The sequence below is a fragment of the Danio rerio genome, chromosome 6 (genome assembly GCF_049306965.1).
Source record: "Danio rerio strain Tuebingen ecotype United States chromosome 6, GRCz12tu, whole genome shotgun sequence".
Taxonomy (NCBI): Eukaryota; Metazoa; Chordata; class Actinopteri; order Cypriniformes; family Danionidae; genus Danio; species Danio rerio.
This window is the reverse complement of record NC_133181.1, coordinates 10,729,906-10,744,422: the sequence shown is the minus strand read 5'-3', so window position 1 is coordinate 10,744,422 and position 14,517 is coordinate 10,729,906. Positions and strand designations below refer to the sequence as shown.

The following is a 14,517-nucleotide window of genomic DNA, read 5'->3' as shown; positions in this document are numbered from 1 at the left end:
CTGATGACAGAATTTTTATGTGAGGGTGAACTATCCCTTCACGTGGCTGCAAAGAGATTCCAAAGAAAAATTTCAACAGAGAATCCCATGATATTTTAGGGTTTTATCGGAAGGCATCCTCCCGCTCTCCCTCACAAAGTTTATACGGAAGTAACTAAAACTGCAATTCATCAAAATTCCACTAGTCCTGGCTCCATAATAGAGCAGATTTTTTGAGCCCACTGTTAAAATGGCCAGCTTTACAGCAGAAAAAAAAGTGTTTATAGCCTTGTACAAAGAACAATTTTGGTTCATATAGCTAATATTACCTTCATGACAACCACGAGGGGGTGAATTTTTTTTAGAACTCATCCGTTTCATTTATACTAAGTTACATTAAGTCTGCCTGATTAAAGGCGTGGCCACTTGAGTGACAGCTATGTCTCGCTGGTCACCGTCACTTCACCTCATCTGATTCCGGCTGATTAGCCGCTGAACTCGGCATCTACATTGTATTTTTGTTTTGTTTTATGTGGCTTTACACAGTCAGTTGCCTTTTGGAATTATTTCTTATAATTATCAGATGATATGGCATGCTGTGTGCACTTAATTGTGCTCACAAACCATTCACGTGGCCTCCATTTCACAGGTGAGTGAAATTATATACTTACTGTATACACCATCTCTATAAATGTATTTGTTTTATTTAAGATCATTTATCATTTATATTTTTCTTTAGACCTGTAATGCACTCCAGAATCTGACAGGTTGAATAGCTGTAGGCTCTAGAACAGTCATCTCAAGTATTGTCATACAGTGTTATGCCTGGATTTCATAATTAGACTTGCATTTACTAACACAAACTATATTTGAAGTGTTTGGAAGTAATTTGCATTTTCCTCCTGTAGAAAAACATCATAAAAACAATGCTCAGTGGCTCAATGTATTACAACAGTGTTTTAAAAGACTAAACACTTTATATAGTATACAAGCAAGCACATGTGGTCAGAACAAAAATGAGTCGCAGGTAATGAACTATTAAGCGTTTCTCCCAAAGAAAAGTCTGTCAAAGCAAAATGCTAGCAGGCATCTGTAGCTCTATGCCGATGGTTGGCCACACCCACTCGTAGCTTCATTTGCGCTCTTTAGAAACCTATGGGTGACGTCACGGATACTATGTCCATTTTTTTTACAGTCTATAAGTTTTACTAAGTTTCATCAATTAAAACTCAATGGCATTTAAAGGTTTTCTAGGACCTCACACATTCAGAACTGAATAAAATTATCAGATTCTGAATCAAAGTTTTTCATTCTTATAAAATCATGACTTCTCTTTAAAAAATTGTTAAGCCTAAGCCTAAATTTATGATCATCTAAAACCACTTAATAGGACCACTGAGATATTGTCTGATAAACTTAATTTAAAACTAATTGAGACACTACAAGTTAAAGTATTCTGATTTTTAGATTAGCAGTTGTCATATGCTTTTTGTGTAGAATAACTGTTATTGTGTCCCCAAAATATGCCTGAAGTTTCATCTCGAAATACCTAATGGATAATTTATTATCATGTTGTAAATTCCAATTTTTAGCAGAAGGAAAACATCACATATTTTTTGTGTGTCTCTTTAAATGCAAATGAGCTGTTTTTCTCCACTCCTTTCCAAAAAAAAAGTGTGTTGCAAAAAATATTTGTGCTTTGTAACTTTACAGACCTTTTTTATGCTAAAAAAGCAACATTGCACACTACAGGAAGCTGAATGTAAAAACAAAAAAAGATCTTTTTTGATATAGTCTTAACTGTGATGTCATAAATTTAAACTTAAAATCATTTTTTTTTTCAAGTAAACCAGTGTTGATGGACTGAAGAAACTATTTTATGTTACGAAATTTAGAGTATGTTAAAACAGCACAGTTAACCATTTAATTGCTGTTTCCCAACATATGTCCTCTTTAATGAGCACAGGGGTAAAAACAGTTATTCGATCTGTAGTAGTAACCAGTTTATTTAGACTGCTTAATTGTGTGTTTGTGCTTTATACTTACTCTGAATATGTGTCCAGGAACAGATGTGCATCTTCAAGAATAACAAGACCTCGGATGTCTCGTGAACGCTGCAGGAACGAGGTCAGAGAGGCCGAGTTTTGACCCGTGAGCTGAGACAGTCGACTCAATCGACCAATCAGATTCTGCAACAGCCCTGCAGATGACTGACCCAGGGCAGAGCTTAGAGAATCTAAACATAAATGTAAAAAAAAAATAATAATAAAAATGAGAATAAAAAAGATCAAACTGTTAATCAGATATACAGGAAAGTAATGTATTTATACTGTATTATATAAAATATTTTATTATATTTTATGTTATCATAATGTATTATATATATATATATATATATATATATATATATATATATATATATATATATATATATATATATATATATATATATATATATATATATATATATATATATATATGTATATATATATATATTTTATTATGTAATTATAATGTATTATATTATGTATATATATATATATATATATATATATATATATATATATATATATATATATATATATATTATATATATTATATTATATTATATTATATTATATTATATTATATTTTATTTTATTTTATTTTATTATATTATATTTTATTATATTATATTATATTAATTACATGAATCATTTAATTTTATTTGTTTTTATTTCTATGTAATATTTTTTCATTTTAAACAGTTGGATTAATTTTATTCTACTATAATTAAATATTGCAACATTTTTGGTGCTTTCCTAATATGCAAATTTGACAATATCAATTAATTAATATTTCAGCCAATTATGGAGCTATAATTAAACAACAGATATCATTGGTAAGCACATAAACTCAATATCTCTAGTAAAATGGTTTATATGCTATATTTTTATATGTTAAATGTTTATAGTTTTAGTTAAGGGTAATACACTTGATGCTAATATTACATTTTTCATTTTAAATTAAATATATATATATATATCAATATAAATATTTCAATATATATATATATATATATATATATATATATATATATATATATATATATATATATATATATATATATATATATATATATATATATATATATAGTTAACAACAGTGTTTGCATATACTAAGCATTGATTTCAGCTGTTTTACTTCCACTAAACGTGCCGCTGAATAAGACGATACTTGTGTAGATTTCCAGGGCTATAATGAAGATGCAAATAAAGGTCTAAATCAGTGTACAAAACAAGCAATTGTCACACACAGTCATACCCAGCTTGAGCAATGGCTGGAGCAGAAGACTCTTGATATTGCTGAGTTTGCAGTAATATTTTCTCTCTGCAGCCGCCAGCTCATGCAGACTAGCAATAAAACCCATGACATTACAATCCGTCAGCGCTGCACACGTCCGTCCACCTGCATACACACTGCTTACATAGCCCAACTGCAACACAAAAAGATCATGTAGAGTCAACTCAAACAATAGTGATAACACCACATCGAGGTAAAGAATTTATAATACAATAATAATTGAAACAATCAGGGAACAATTTTGGTTGATCCCCCTTAGCAGCAACAACTGCAACCAAGCATTTTCAATAACTTGCAATGAGTCTGTTACAGCACTGTGGAGGAATTTTGGCCGAGTCTTCTTTTCAAAATTGTTGGAGTTCAGTCACAATGAAGAATTTTTGAGCACATACCACCTTTTTAATATCATGCCACAGCATCTCAATTGGATTCAGATCAGAACTACGACTAGGCCACTCCAAAGTCTAAAGTTTTGACTTCAAATTTTGGTCATTCATCTTTTCAGAATTGTTGCAATTCAGCCACAATAAAGGATTTTAACACAAACCACCTTTTTTAATGTCATGCCACAGCATCTCAATTGGATTCAGGTCAGGACTATGACTAGGCCACTCCAAAGTCTACAATTTAGACTCCAAATTTTGGTCATTCATCTTTTCAGAATTGTTGCAATTCAGCCACAATGAAGGATATTTAAACACAAACCAACTTTTTAATGTCATGCCACAGCTTCTCATTTGGATTCAGGTCAGGACTATGACTAGGCCATTCCAAAGTCTACAATTTAGACTCCAAATTTTGGTCATTCATCTTTTCAGAATTGTTGCAATTCAGCCACAATGAAGGATATTTAAACACAAACCAACTTTTTAATGTCATGCCTCAGCATCTCATTTGGATTCAGGTCAGGACTATGACTAGGCCACTCCAAAGTCTACAATTTTGACTCCAAATTTTGGTCATTCCTCCATTTAGAATTGTTGGAATTCAGCCACAATAAAGGATTTTGAGCACAAACCACCATTTTAATGTCATGCCACAGCATCTCAATTGGATTCAGGTCAGGACTATGACTAGGCCACTCCAAAGTCTACAATTTAGACTCCAAATTTTGGTCATTCATCTTTTCAGAATTGTTGCAATTCAGCCACAATGAAGGATATTTAAACACAAACCAACTTTTTAATGTCATGCCACAGCTTCTCATTTGGATTCAGGTCAGGACTATGACTAGGCCACTCCAAAGTCTACAATTTTGACTCCAAATTTTGGTCATTCCTCCATTCAGAATTGTTGGAATTCAGCCACAATAAAGGATTTTGAGCACAAACCACCATTTTAATGTCATGCCACAGCATCTCAATTGGATTCAGGTCAGGACTATGACTAGGCCACTCCAAAGTCTACAATTTAGACTCCAAATTTTGGTCATTCATCTTTTCAGAATTGTTGCAATTCAGCCACAATGAAGGATATTTAAACACAAACCAACTTTTTAATGTCATGCCTCAGCATCTCATTTGGATTCAGGTCAGGACTATGACTAGGCCACTCCAAAGTCTACAATTTTGACTCCAAATTTTGGTCATTCCTCCATTTAGAATTGTTGGAATTCAGCCACAATAAAGGATTTTGAGAACAAACCACCATTTTAATGTCATGCCACAGCATCTTAATTGGATTCAGGTCAGGACTATGACTAGGCCACTCCAAAGTCTACAATTTAGACTCCAAATTTTGGTCATTCATCTTTTCAGAATTGTTGCAATTCAGCCACAATGAAGGATATTTAAACACAAACCAACTTTTTAATGTCATGCCACAGCTTCTCATTTGGATTCAGGTCAGGACTATGACTAGGCCACTCCAAAGTCTACAATTTTGACTCCAAATTTTGGTCATTCCTCCATTCAGAATTGTTGGAATTCAGCCACAATAAAGGATTTTGAGCACAAACCGCCATTTTAATGTCATGCCACAGCATCTCAATTGGATTCAGGTCAGGACTATGACTAGGCCACTCCAAAGTCTACAATTTAGACTCCAAATTTTGGTCATTCATCTTTTCAGAATTGTTGCAATTCAGCCACAATGAAGGATATTTAAACACAAACCAACTTTTTAATGTCATGCCTCAGCATCTCATTTGGATTCAGGTCAGGACTATGACTAGGCCACTCCAAAGTCTACAATTTTGACTCCAAATTTTGGTCATTCCTCCATTTAGAATTGTTGGAATTCAGCCACAATAAAGGATTTTGAGCACAAACCACCATTTTAATGTCATGCCACAGCATCTCAATTGGATTCAGGTGAGGACTATGACTAGGCCACTCCAAAGTCTTCATTTTGTTTTTAATTTTGCAATATCGTCCTGCTGCAAAACCCAAGTTCGCTTCATCTTGAGGTCACCAACAGTGGGCCAGATGTTCTCCTTCATGATATTTTAGTGCAAAGGTTTTTTTTTTATACATTGCTATGTAGTTTTGGATTTTATTTCCTCTTAATAATAAAAACCTTAATTTAATTAAAACTTTTATCAAAATTTATGAAAAATCTATTAAAATGTTTTCTGCAATAAATACATTTTAATAGTAGCTTTCAATCACCTATTGTAAGTGCTAACAATCTTTATTTGAACCATTAAGCTGTCTTCAAATTTAAGCCTTTATGTATACTAAATCTTCATGTTCATGTTCAGTGTTCATAACATAACTATTATTCCAGTACTTTTGTGATAATTAAAACTTCAGTATAGGAAATAATAATAATGCTGGTAGAAATGACTCTCTGGTTCTAACGCAGATTTAAATGTACAGTTTGATTATTGAAGGAATATTAAAGATGAAAATTGTGACCGTTTATATTTAACACTGCAGCAGTATTTGAATCTAGACTGCAATTTTTTTATCGATTAATCGACTTTCCCTACAAAAAAATGATTTAAAGTGATGTTGATGATGAGAAGACTTGCTTACATTCATACAGAAGGGCAGCAGCACAGGTTGTTGCGTGTATTCTGCAGTCTGCTCCTCTTCCTCTGTTGGCTCCGGCACCTCCTTCACCTGCTGTCCGCTGTAGTACAGGATTGGCTGAATACAGTCTCCGTCAGCCAATAAGAGAGTGTGCTGCTGACCTGCCCCAATATCCCACACACGAATCCCATCTGACAGCTGCGCAAAGACAAAAGAGGAGAAACAAAAAGCAAAACAGTCAGGAATCTGGATGTTGTCCATTCTTTCATTCATTTATTGACACATCAGGCACTTATGGCAATTTCATAGTAAGATCAATATACATAAAAATTTTACATGATAAGAACAACTTCATGTTTCATAAAGAGATGACACACAAACATATACAGTTGAAGTCAGAATTATTAGCCCCCCTTTGAATTTGTTTGTCTTTTTTAAATATTTTTCAAATTATGTTACAGAGCAAGGAAATTTTCACAGTATGTCTGATAATGTTTTTTCTTCTAGAGAAAGTCTTGTTTGGTTTAAAAGGAATAAAAGCAGTTTTTAATTTTTTAAAAACCATTTTAGGGTCAAAATTATTAGCCCCTTTAAGCTATATTGTTTCTACAGAACAAACCATCGTTACACAATGACTTGCCTAATTACCCTAACCTGCCTAGTTAACCTAATTACCTAGTTAAGCCTTTAAATGCCACTTTAAGCTGTATAGAAGTGTCTTGAAAAATATCTAGTCAAATATTATTTACTATCATCATGGCAAAGATTAAATAAATCAGTTATTAGAAATTAGTTATTAAAACTATTATGATTAGAAATGTGTTGAAAAATCTGCTCTCCGTTAAACAGAAATTGGGGAAAAAAATAAACAGGGGGGGCTAATAACTCTGACTTTAACTTTATATAGAAATAAATAAGTAAAATTCACAAAAAACTGTATATTAAAAGTTAAATAGAATTTTTTTTATTTAATATTTGATAAATCCATATGTTGTCCTTACAAATTTGGCAACTGGCAGGGACCTTAATGAACTAAACTTCATTTACTGGTATAAGGTAGTAAACTGACACTGGTAAAGCAATGCAATCACAATTGATATCCAGTTGTTGTGATTTTTTTTGCATATGCAACTTTCCTATAGACATTATATAGGTCATTGCCATTGTGAAAAAAAAAATTAAAAATTGTGAGTATGGGACAGCACGGTGGCGCAGTGGGTAGAGCTCTCGCCTCAAAGCAAGAAGGTCGCTGGTTCGAGCCTCAGCTGGGTCAGTTGGCATTTCTGTGTGGAGTTTGCATGTTCTGCATGTCTGGTTTCCCCCACAAGTCCAAAGACATGAGGTATAGGGGAATTGGGTAAGCTAAATTGTCCGTAGTGTATGTTTGTGAATGGAATTGTATATGTGTTTCCCAGAGATGGGTTGCAGCTGGAAGGGCATCCACTGCGTGAAAACATGTTCTGGCTAAGTTCGCAGTTTATTTCGCTGTGGCGACCCCTGATTAATCAAGGGACTAAGCCGAAAAGAAAATGAGTGAATGAATGATTTTTAGTTGATAGAAACATTTTGAGGATACATTAATCCAAGCTTGTGAGCACAGTGAAAAGCTGATGTTTGCCTTTTTTTTGTTGCTGTTTGTTTTTCAACTGCAAAAATGTTTTATGCGCTGACCTCAAAGGAGGAGAAATTATCGTATTTTTAATTGTGCAAATACAAACTTTTTCTGTTTTGTAATCGTAGTTGATGTTATACAATTAGAATGACTTAATTTAAACAAATTTTTAAAGCATAATTTAAAAGTAAATGAACTACAATTTTAGAAATACTATTTTCATAAAATTAAATAGGTATAAATGTACATATAAATAGGTAAAAGAAATATAATTAAATGTAATTTCAATATTATGAGTTAAACATTGGGGAAACACGGTGGCTCCATGGATAGCACTGTCGCCTCACAGCAAGAAGGTCGCAGGTTTTAGTCCCGGCTGGGTCAGTTGGCATTTCTGTGTGGAGTTCTCCCGTGATGGCATGGGTTTTCTCTAGTGGCTCCGGTTTCTTCCGCATTAAATGAGTTAAATATTATAACAATATAATTAATCCTTCTTCACTACTTCATTAAGGCTCAAAAATTGCCAAGATTTTTCTTTTAAGCTTACAGGGAGTCAATTTATTTGCTAAAATAAAATCTGTCAAACTTAAAACCCTTCAAAAGCCAGAGTGCCATGCCTTGTGACATTTTATTTCTGCTTTTGTAATTTTGTTCTCTTTTATGCAAATGTGTACAAATACCTTGGTCAAGTGAGGGAAGGTGGTGGGCGATTCCATGTGTCCCAGCTGTCCAGAAGTGTTACAACCCCAGGAGAAAACCTGCCACACACATCGCACACACATTACAGGCGGATTAATATGATACAGACTCGCCAGGCAACAGAAGAGTAACAGCTAAGCGAACTGTATCACCTGTGACTGTGCTGTCAGAGCGAGAGAGTGATGAGCCCCTGCAGCCACTTTCAGCACCTCCTTACCATTTAGACTCTTTACACAATCAGGCTGCAGTCTAAAAATAAACAGAAAGACAAACAAATCACTAATTTAAGTTCCCACAGATTGTCCTCATTTTAGCAGAGCATATGAAAAATTGAACACCCTGTAATGTTATGTAACTCATGAGATGTGACTGGAGCTCCTTGTGCCTCCATGGATGATGGAAAGACCTTGACCTGAAAGGAGGTGATCATCATGCCTAACACTTCTGTCTAACAGTTCTGTCTGCAAAACAGCATTGAAAATGTCTTCTGGAGCAATTGGGACCGCCTATTTATGTTTTAACCACAAAAGACACATTGCTAGCATTTGTAACGTGCTGCTAGCATGTTTCCAGCTTGCTTTTCACACAACTAGCATATTTCTTACATGGTATACCAAGATGCTAACATCTTTTAGCAATTACTTTGCACATTTTAACATGTTGTTAGCACAATTCAACAAGTTGCTAACATGTTTTAGCCCAATTCTGCTACATTTGAACAACTTCCTAATGTTACTAATTTTTAACAAGTTAGCCATTACTATAAGCTTGTATTGCTCAAGTATGTTTAATTTGCTAACAAATATTACACAATGCTAGCATGTACTGACACCTGGTTAACAATGGCTTATATTTGGTTTTCAAAAATAAGTATGTTTTAAGATCTTGGTACAATGTTTCTGACATTTTTCTGAACATTATTGGTATATTTTAGCATGTTCTAGTAAAATGCTATTATGTTTTAACAAATGAAGCTTTTTTTTACAAATTCATAATGCATGAATAAGTCAATAACACAAGTTGCTAGGATGGTTTACGATGTGTCTAGATGTTGGTAACACTTTTAACAAGTTGCTAATATTTTAGTAAGTTGCTACGATGTTTTAAGGCGTTTGTCATGTTTTAGCATTTTACTCTTTTATTATGGTTTGTTACCTGCGCATTTAAACAAGACTTTAACATGTTTTATCACATTGCTAGCATGTTTTAACAAGTAACTAATGTTTTTGTCATTTCTTATACAATTTAACAAGTTGCTACTGCTAGCATTTTTTGCCAATTAGTTTTATAAGAAAAGTTACTAGCATGTTCTGTCATGTTGCTAACATGTTCAAGTATACTGGTAACAATTTCTGTTTAGCTGGAAAGTTAACATGTTCTAAGATCCTAATGGCATGTGTTTCGCATTTTTTTATTAACACATTAAAATATTATTATGTTTTAAGATCTTGGTACAATGTTTTTGCCATTTTTCTGCATATTATTAGCATATTCTACCAAAATGCTACCATGTTTTAACAAATGTAGCTTGTTTTAACAACATAGTAAAGCATGAATAAGTCAATATCACAAGTTGCAAGTGTGTTTTGCCATGTTTCTAGATGTTGGTAACACTTTTAATAAGTTGCTAACATTATGGTAAGTTGTTAAGATGGTTTACGAAGTTTGAAATGCCTTAAGTAAACAAAATGTCTTAGCAAACTGCTAGTATGTTTTAGCAATTTTCTTTTTGTTATGGTTTGTTACCTGCACATTTAAACATGACATTATTGTCTTTTATCACATTGCTAGCATGTTTTAACAAGTAGCTAATGTTTTTTGTTGTTTCTTATAGATTTCAAGAAGTTACGTGCATTTTTAGCTTGTTTGCCAATTAAATTTATTAGGAAAGTTACTAGCATGCTCTGTCATGTTGCTAACATGTTCTAGTATACTGGTAACAATTTCTGTTTAGCTGGAAAGTTAACATGTTCAAAGATCCTAATGGCACCTGTTTCTCATTTTCATGCGCATTAACACATTAAAATATTAGTATGTTTTAAGATCTTGGTACAATGTTTTTGCCATTTTTCTGCATATTATTAGCATATTCTACCAACATGCTACCATGTTTTAACAAATGTAGCTTGTTTTAACAACTTTGTAAAGCATAAATAAGTAAATAACACAAGTTGCAAGTGTGTTTTGCCATGTTTCTAGATGTTGGTAACACTTTTAACAAGTTAAAAGTAACAAGCTAACATTATGGTAAGTTGTTAAGATGGTTTACAAAGTTTGTAATGCATTAAGTAAACAAAATGTCTTAGCAAACTGCTAGTATGTTTTAGCATCTTTCTTTTTGTTATGGTTTGTAAATCTGCACATTTAAACATGACATTATTGTATTTTATCACATTGCTAGCACGTTCTAACAAGTAGCTAAGTTGCTAGCATTTTTAGCATGTTTGCCAATTTGTTTTACTAGGCACATTAATAACATGTTCTAGTATACAGTAGCCAATTCCTGTTTAGTCAAAATGTTAGCATGTTTTTAGCATTTCCGTGACACTAACGTTTTAAAATATTAGTAGGTTTTAAGATCTTGGTAGAATGTTTCTGCCATTTTTTTGACATAATGTTAGCATATTTTAGCATGTTCTACTAAAATGCTACTATTTTAACAACTGAACTTGCTTTAACAAATCTGTAATGCTTGAATAAGTCAAAAACATATGTTGCAAGCATATTTTACCATGTTTCTGGATATTAGTAACACTTTTAACAAGTTGCTAACATTGTATTAAGTTGCTAACGTGTTAGGAAAGACTGGAGCTACACATGGCTCCCCGCTGATGTTAAAGACTCTGACCTGGGAAGGAGGTCTCCATGTCCAAGTTGTCCATCCTGGCCTTGTCCCCAGCTCCACACCTCCGTCTGTAAGGAAGGCAGGTGGGCATCAGTCTCAGGTATACCACCTGAAGCGAGCGGGACAGCCCGCATACGGGGGCGACTTGTTCTCCGTAGGAGGCGAGGAGATACTGAGAGAGTGTGAAGGAGAAAGAGAATCAACAACACAAAACACCTTCAAAGAAACCTGCAACATTAATATCTAAAGCCTGAATGTATTCTACATGTACTAATAAGACAAAAAGCCTTGTTCAGATTGTTCAAAGTGCAAATCTGATTTTTCTGCTTTAATATTAACCAAACATCCGCTCAAACATTTGATTGATATATATTGTGATAAAATCATGTGAGATAAAAATAAATATGCATTTGTATTGTATTTTACTCATTTATATACAAACAGTAGATCTTATAAAGATCGTCCAAATCAACAAACCAAATCCTATTTTTGTGCATATCAGATTGGAATCCCACCATATTTAATCATATTTCGGTAAGACTTTGCAATAAAGTAAAGTCTTAAATAAAGCTCAGTATTAATTAATGTCAGTTAATGAATTTCCTAACATAAACAAACAATGAATAATATATTTATTACAGTGTTTATGTTAGTTTACGTTAGTTGCTCATTGTTAGCTCATGTTAATTTAAGGTGCATGCATTAGCAAATGTTAAACTATGATTAATAAATGCTGTTCATGTAATGTTTGTAATTAATTCAGTTTTCTAAATACAATAATGAAAATTACCTGATAAAACCTTTTTGAAACGTGTGACCCATAATTTAAGGAATCCTGTTCATTCTGAATGTATTAATCAGATTTCTAGCAGTTATTATTATTTTTTTTGCCTGTAACTTTGATGCACAAATACACATAATTTGAACTGGCAGTGCGAACAAAGATAATAATAAATCATAAGGAAATCATAAGGAAAAGCAACTTATGGCAGTTTGTTCCTCATTGAATATGCATAGTTTGGTTCTGCCATACAAGCACAAACACAGAGCATAGGAAAATTCACATGAATCATTTAACAGCACAAAGACTTGGCCAACCTCAGTTCATCTCTCTGTGAAACACGCACACACGCACGCACGCACGCACGCACGCACGCACGCACGCACGCACGCACGCACGCACACACACACACACACACACACACACACACACACACACACACACACAGTATATTCACAGTATGGCCAGGTGCACACATAAACAAACACACACAGACTGCTGCCATGCAGAGTTACTTTCCAGCCCCACTGGGGTCCATCTGTCATGCAGACGGGGGCGATGAGAAGAGAAAAGGTGTGTGTGTGCATGTTGCAGAAAGAAGCAAACCATTGTTAAATGTAAAATCTAATTTAAACTACTTTAAAATGCATGCAAATCTCTAGAGCAGAAAGTTTCTTTGAACATGTTTGATAGCTTGGATTAATGTATCCACTAAATGTATCTATCAACTGAAAAGCATTCATTCATATATTTTCTTTTCGGCTTAGTTCCTTTTATTAGCCAGGGCTCACCACAGCGGAATGAACTGCCAACTTATGCAGCATGTTTCACGCAGTGGATTGTCTTCCAGCTGCAACCCAGTACTGGGAAACATTCATACACACTTTTTACAGACAATTTAGCCTACCCAATTCACCTATTGCACATGTCTTTGGACTTGTGGGGGAAACCGGAGCACGCGGAGGAAACCCTCACGATCACGGGAGAACACGGGGAGAACACACAGAAATGCCAACTGACCCAGCCGAGGCTCAAACCAGCGACCTTCTTGCTGTGAGGCGACAGTGCTAACCACTGAGCCACCATGTCACCCCGTTTAATGATCATAAGAATTGAATTTAGAGTTAGAAATTTAACAGCGTTCTGTGAGATTCACCTATAAATCTACTACTAATCTATACACTACATCTAGTAGAACTACAGCTACACAAAAATACCTTCAGTTGTGGTGTTGGATGACGACGCCTTCACCTCAGACTCTGCATTGTCTGTAACCACGGCAACAGCAATATAAGGGAAATGTGTCCACAAGTGCCGACGGCAGAAATGTGAAGAGCCATGGCAATAGGAGCCGTGTCATTAACAAACACAGTATCAAAAAGTTGGCCAAGCGGAGATTTGTAGGGTTTTACTTTGAACCCAATGAACTAATTCTGAACACACTGCACAGGATTACGACCAAACTTCACATATTCAACTAATTAAACAACACATTCATAGCAATCTTTTCTCTAGTTCCCATCGCTCTACCATGCAACCTTAAGAGTCTTTGTTTCTAGTCCAAATATCTGAAAATTCTAAAGGAGACTGATGATGCAAAAATAACTTTTATAAGAGGTGTAAACACATATAACCAGTCTCTAATGGTAAAAATGTATCAATTCAATTTTTTTTATAATCATACTTAATAAAAAACAGTCTGCAGAATCATTTTGACTGACATTCTCCCTTTATACATGTCATCAGAGGGGGAAAGCCCTGCCTATTAATGAGAATCTCTCCCTCATTAGCCCTCATCATAGCCCTGAGTGAGAAGCAGCCATCCACCATTACAGTTTTGAATCTGCTGCTGTAGTGACACATAGGCGTTTATAGCTTCACCCTCTTTTGAAATGACAACTGGGAGCACAAATCTTATTAGAATTTAAAGTGACAGTCACTAAAACACCACAATTACGATCAAAGCCTGAAAGGGGCAGTTACGAGGAGTTGCAAAAACTTAAGTGTGTGGTTATTTTGAGCTGAAACTTCACACTCTAGGGACATCAGAGGCTTATTTTACATCTTGTTTGAAAGGGCATAATTGGTCCCCAATGAATCAAAAAGCATTTGCTAGATGAGTAAAATAAATAAATAAATAAGTCAGAAATAATTTAGCAAAATTAAGTTTTTCCATAACCTCTTAAGGCCCAAGGTGTTTTTTTTCATGCATTTTTTATTTCTCTTTGCTATATGGGCTTATTGGAACCTAATTAGAATAAAAATTTAAGTATCATCTTTTGAT

General features: G+C 34.2%; 1 protein-coding gene and 1 long non-coding RNA gene across 7 annotated transcripts in view; one reads left to right on the top strand and one right to left on the bottom strand.

Moving 5' to 3' along the window:
- Positions 1-14,517, bottom strand: part of als2b (alsin Rho guanine nucleotide exchange factor ALS2 b) — a 64,946-nt gene that overhangs the window by 36,514 nt on the left and 13,915 nt on the right. For 4 of the 6 annotated variants that reach the window (XM_009302176.5, XM_073953671.1, XM_009302177.5 and 1 more), the window contains exons 7-12: positions 11,456-11,624; positions 8,760-8,856; positions 8,589-8,666; positions 6,300-6,494; positions 3,283-3,454; positions 2,026-2,215 (exon numbers count right to left, since the gene is read on the bottom strand). In XM_009302176.5, the coding sequence (XP_009300451.2) occupies positions 2,026-2,215; positions 3,283-3,454; positions 6,300-6,494; positions 8,589-8,666; positions 8,760-8,856; positions 11,456-11,624 (901 nt within the window). Of the gene's footprint in view, positions 1-2,025; positions 2,216-3,282; positions 3,455-6,299; positions 6,495-8,588; positions 8,667-8,759; positions 8,857-11,455; positions 11,625-13,450; positions 13,502-14,517 lie in introns of all 6 variants that reach the window. The other 2 variants (XM_009302175.5, XM_005165740.6) reach the window with 1 other exon arrangement.
- Positions 8,551-11,891, top strand: LOC141386183 (uncharacterized). The gene is made up of 2 exons (XR_012407651.1): positions 8,551-10,058; positions 10,153-11,891. It is a non-coding gene; the product is annotated as an uncharacterized lncRNA (long non-coding RNA).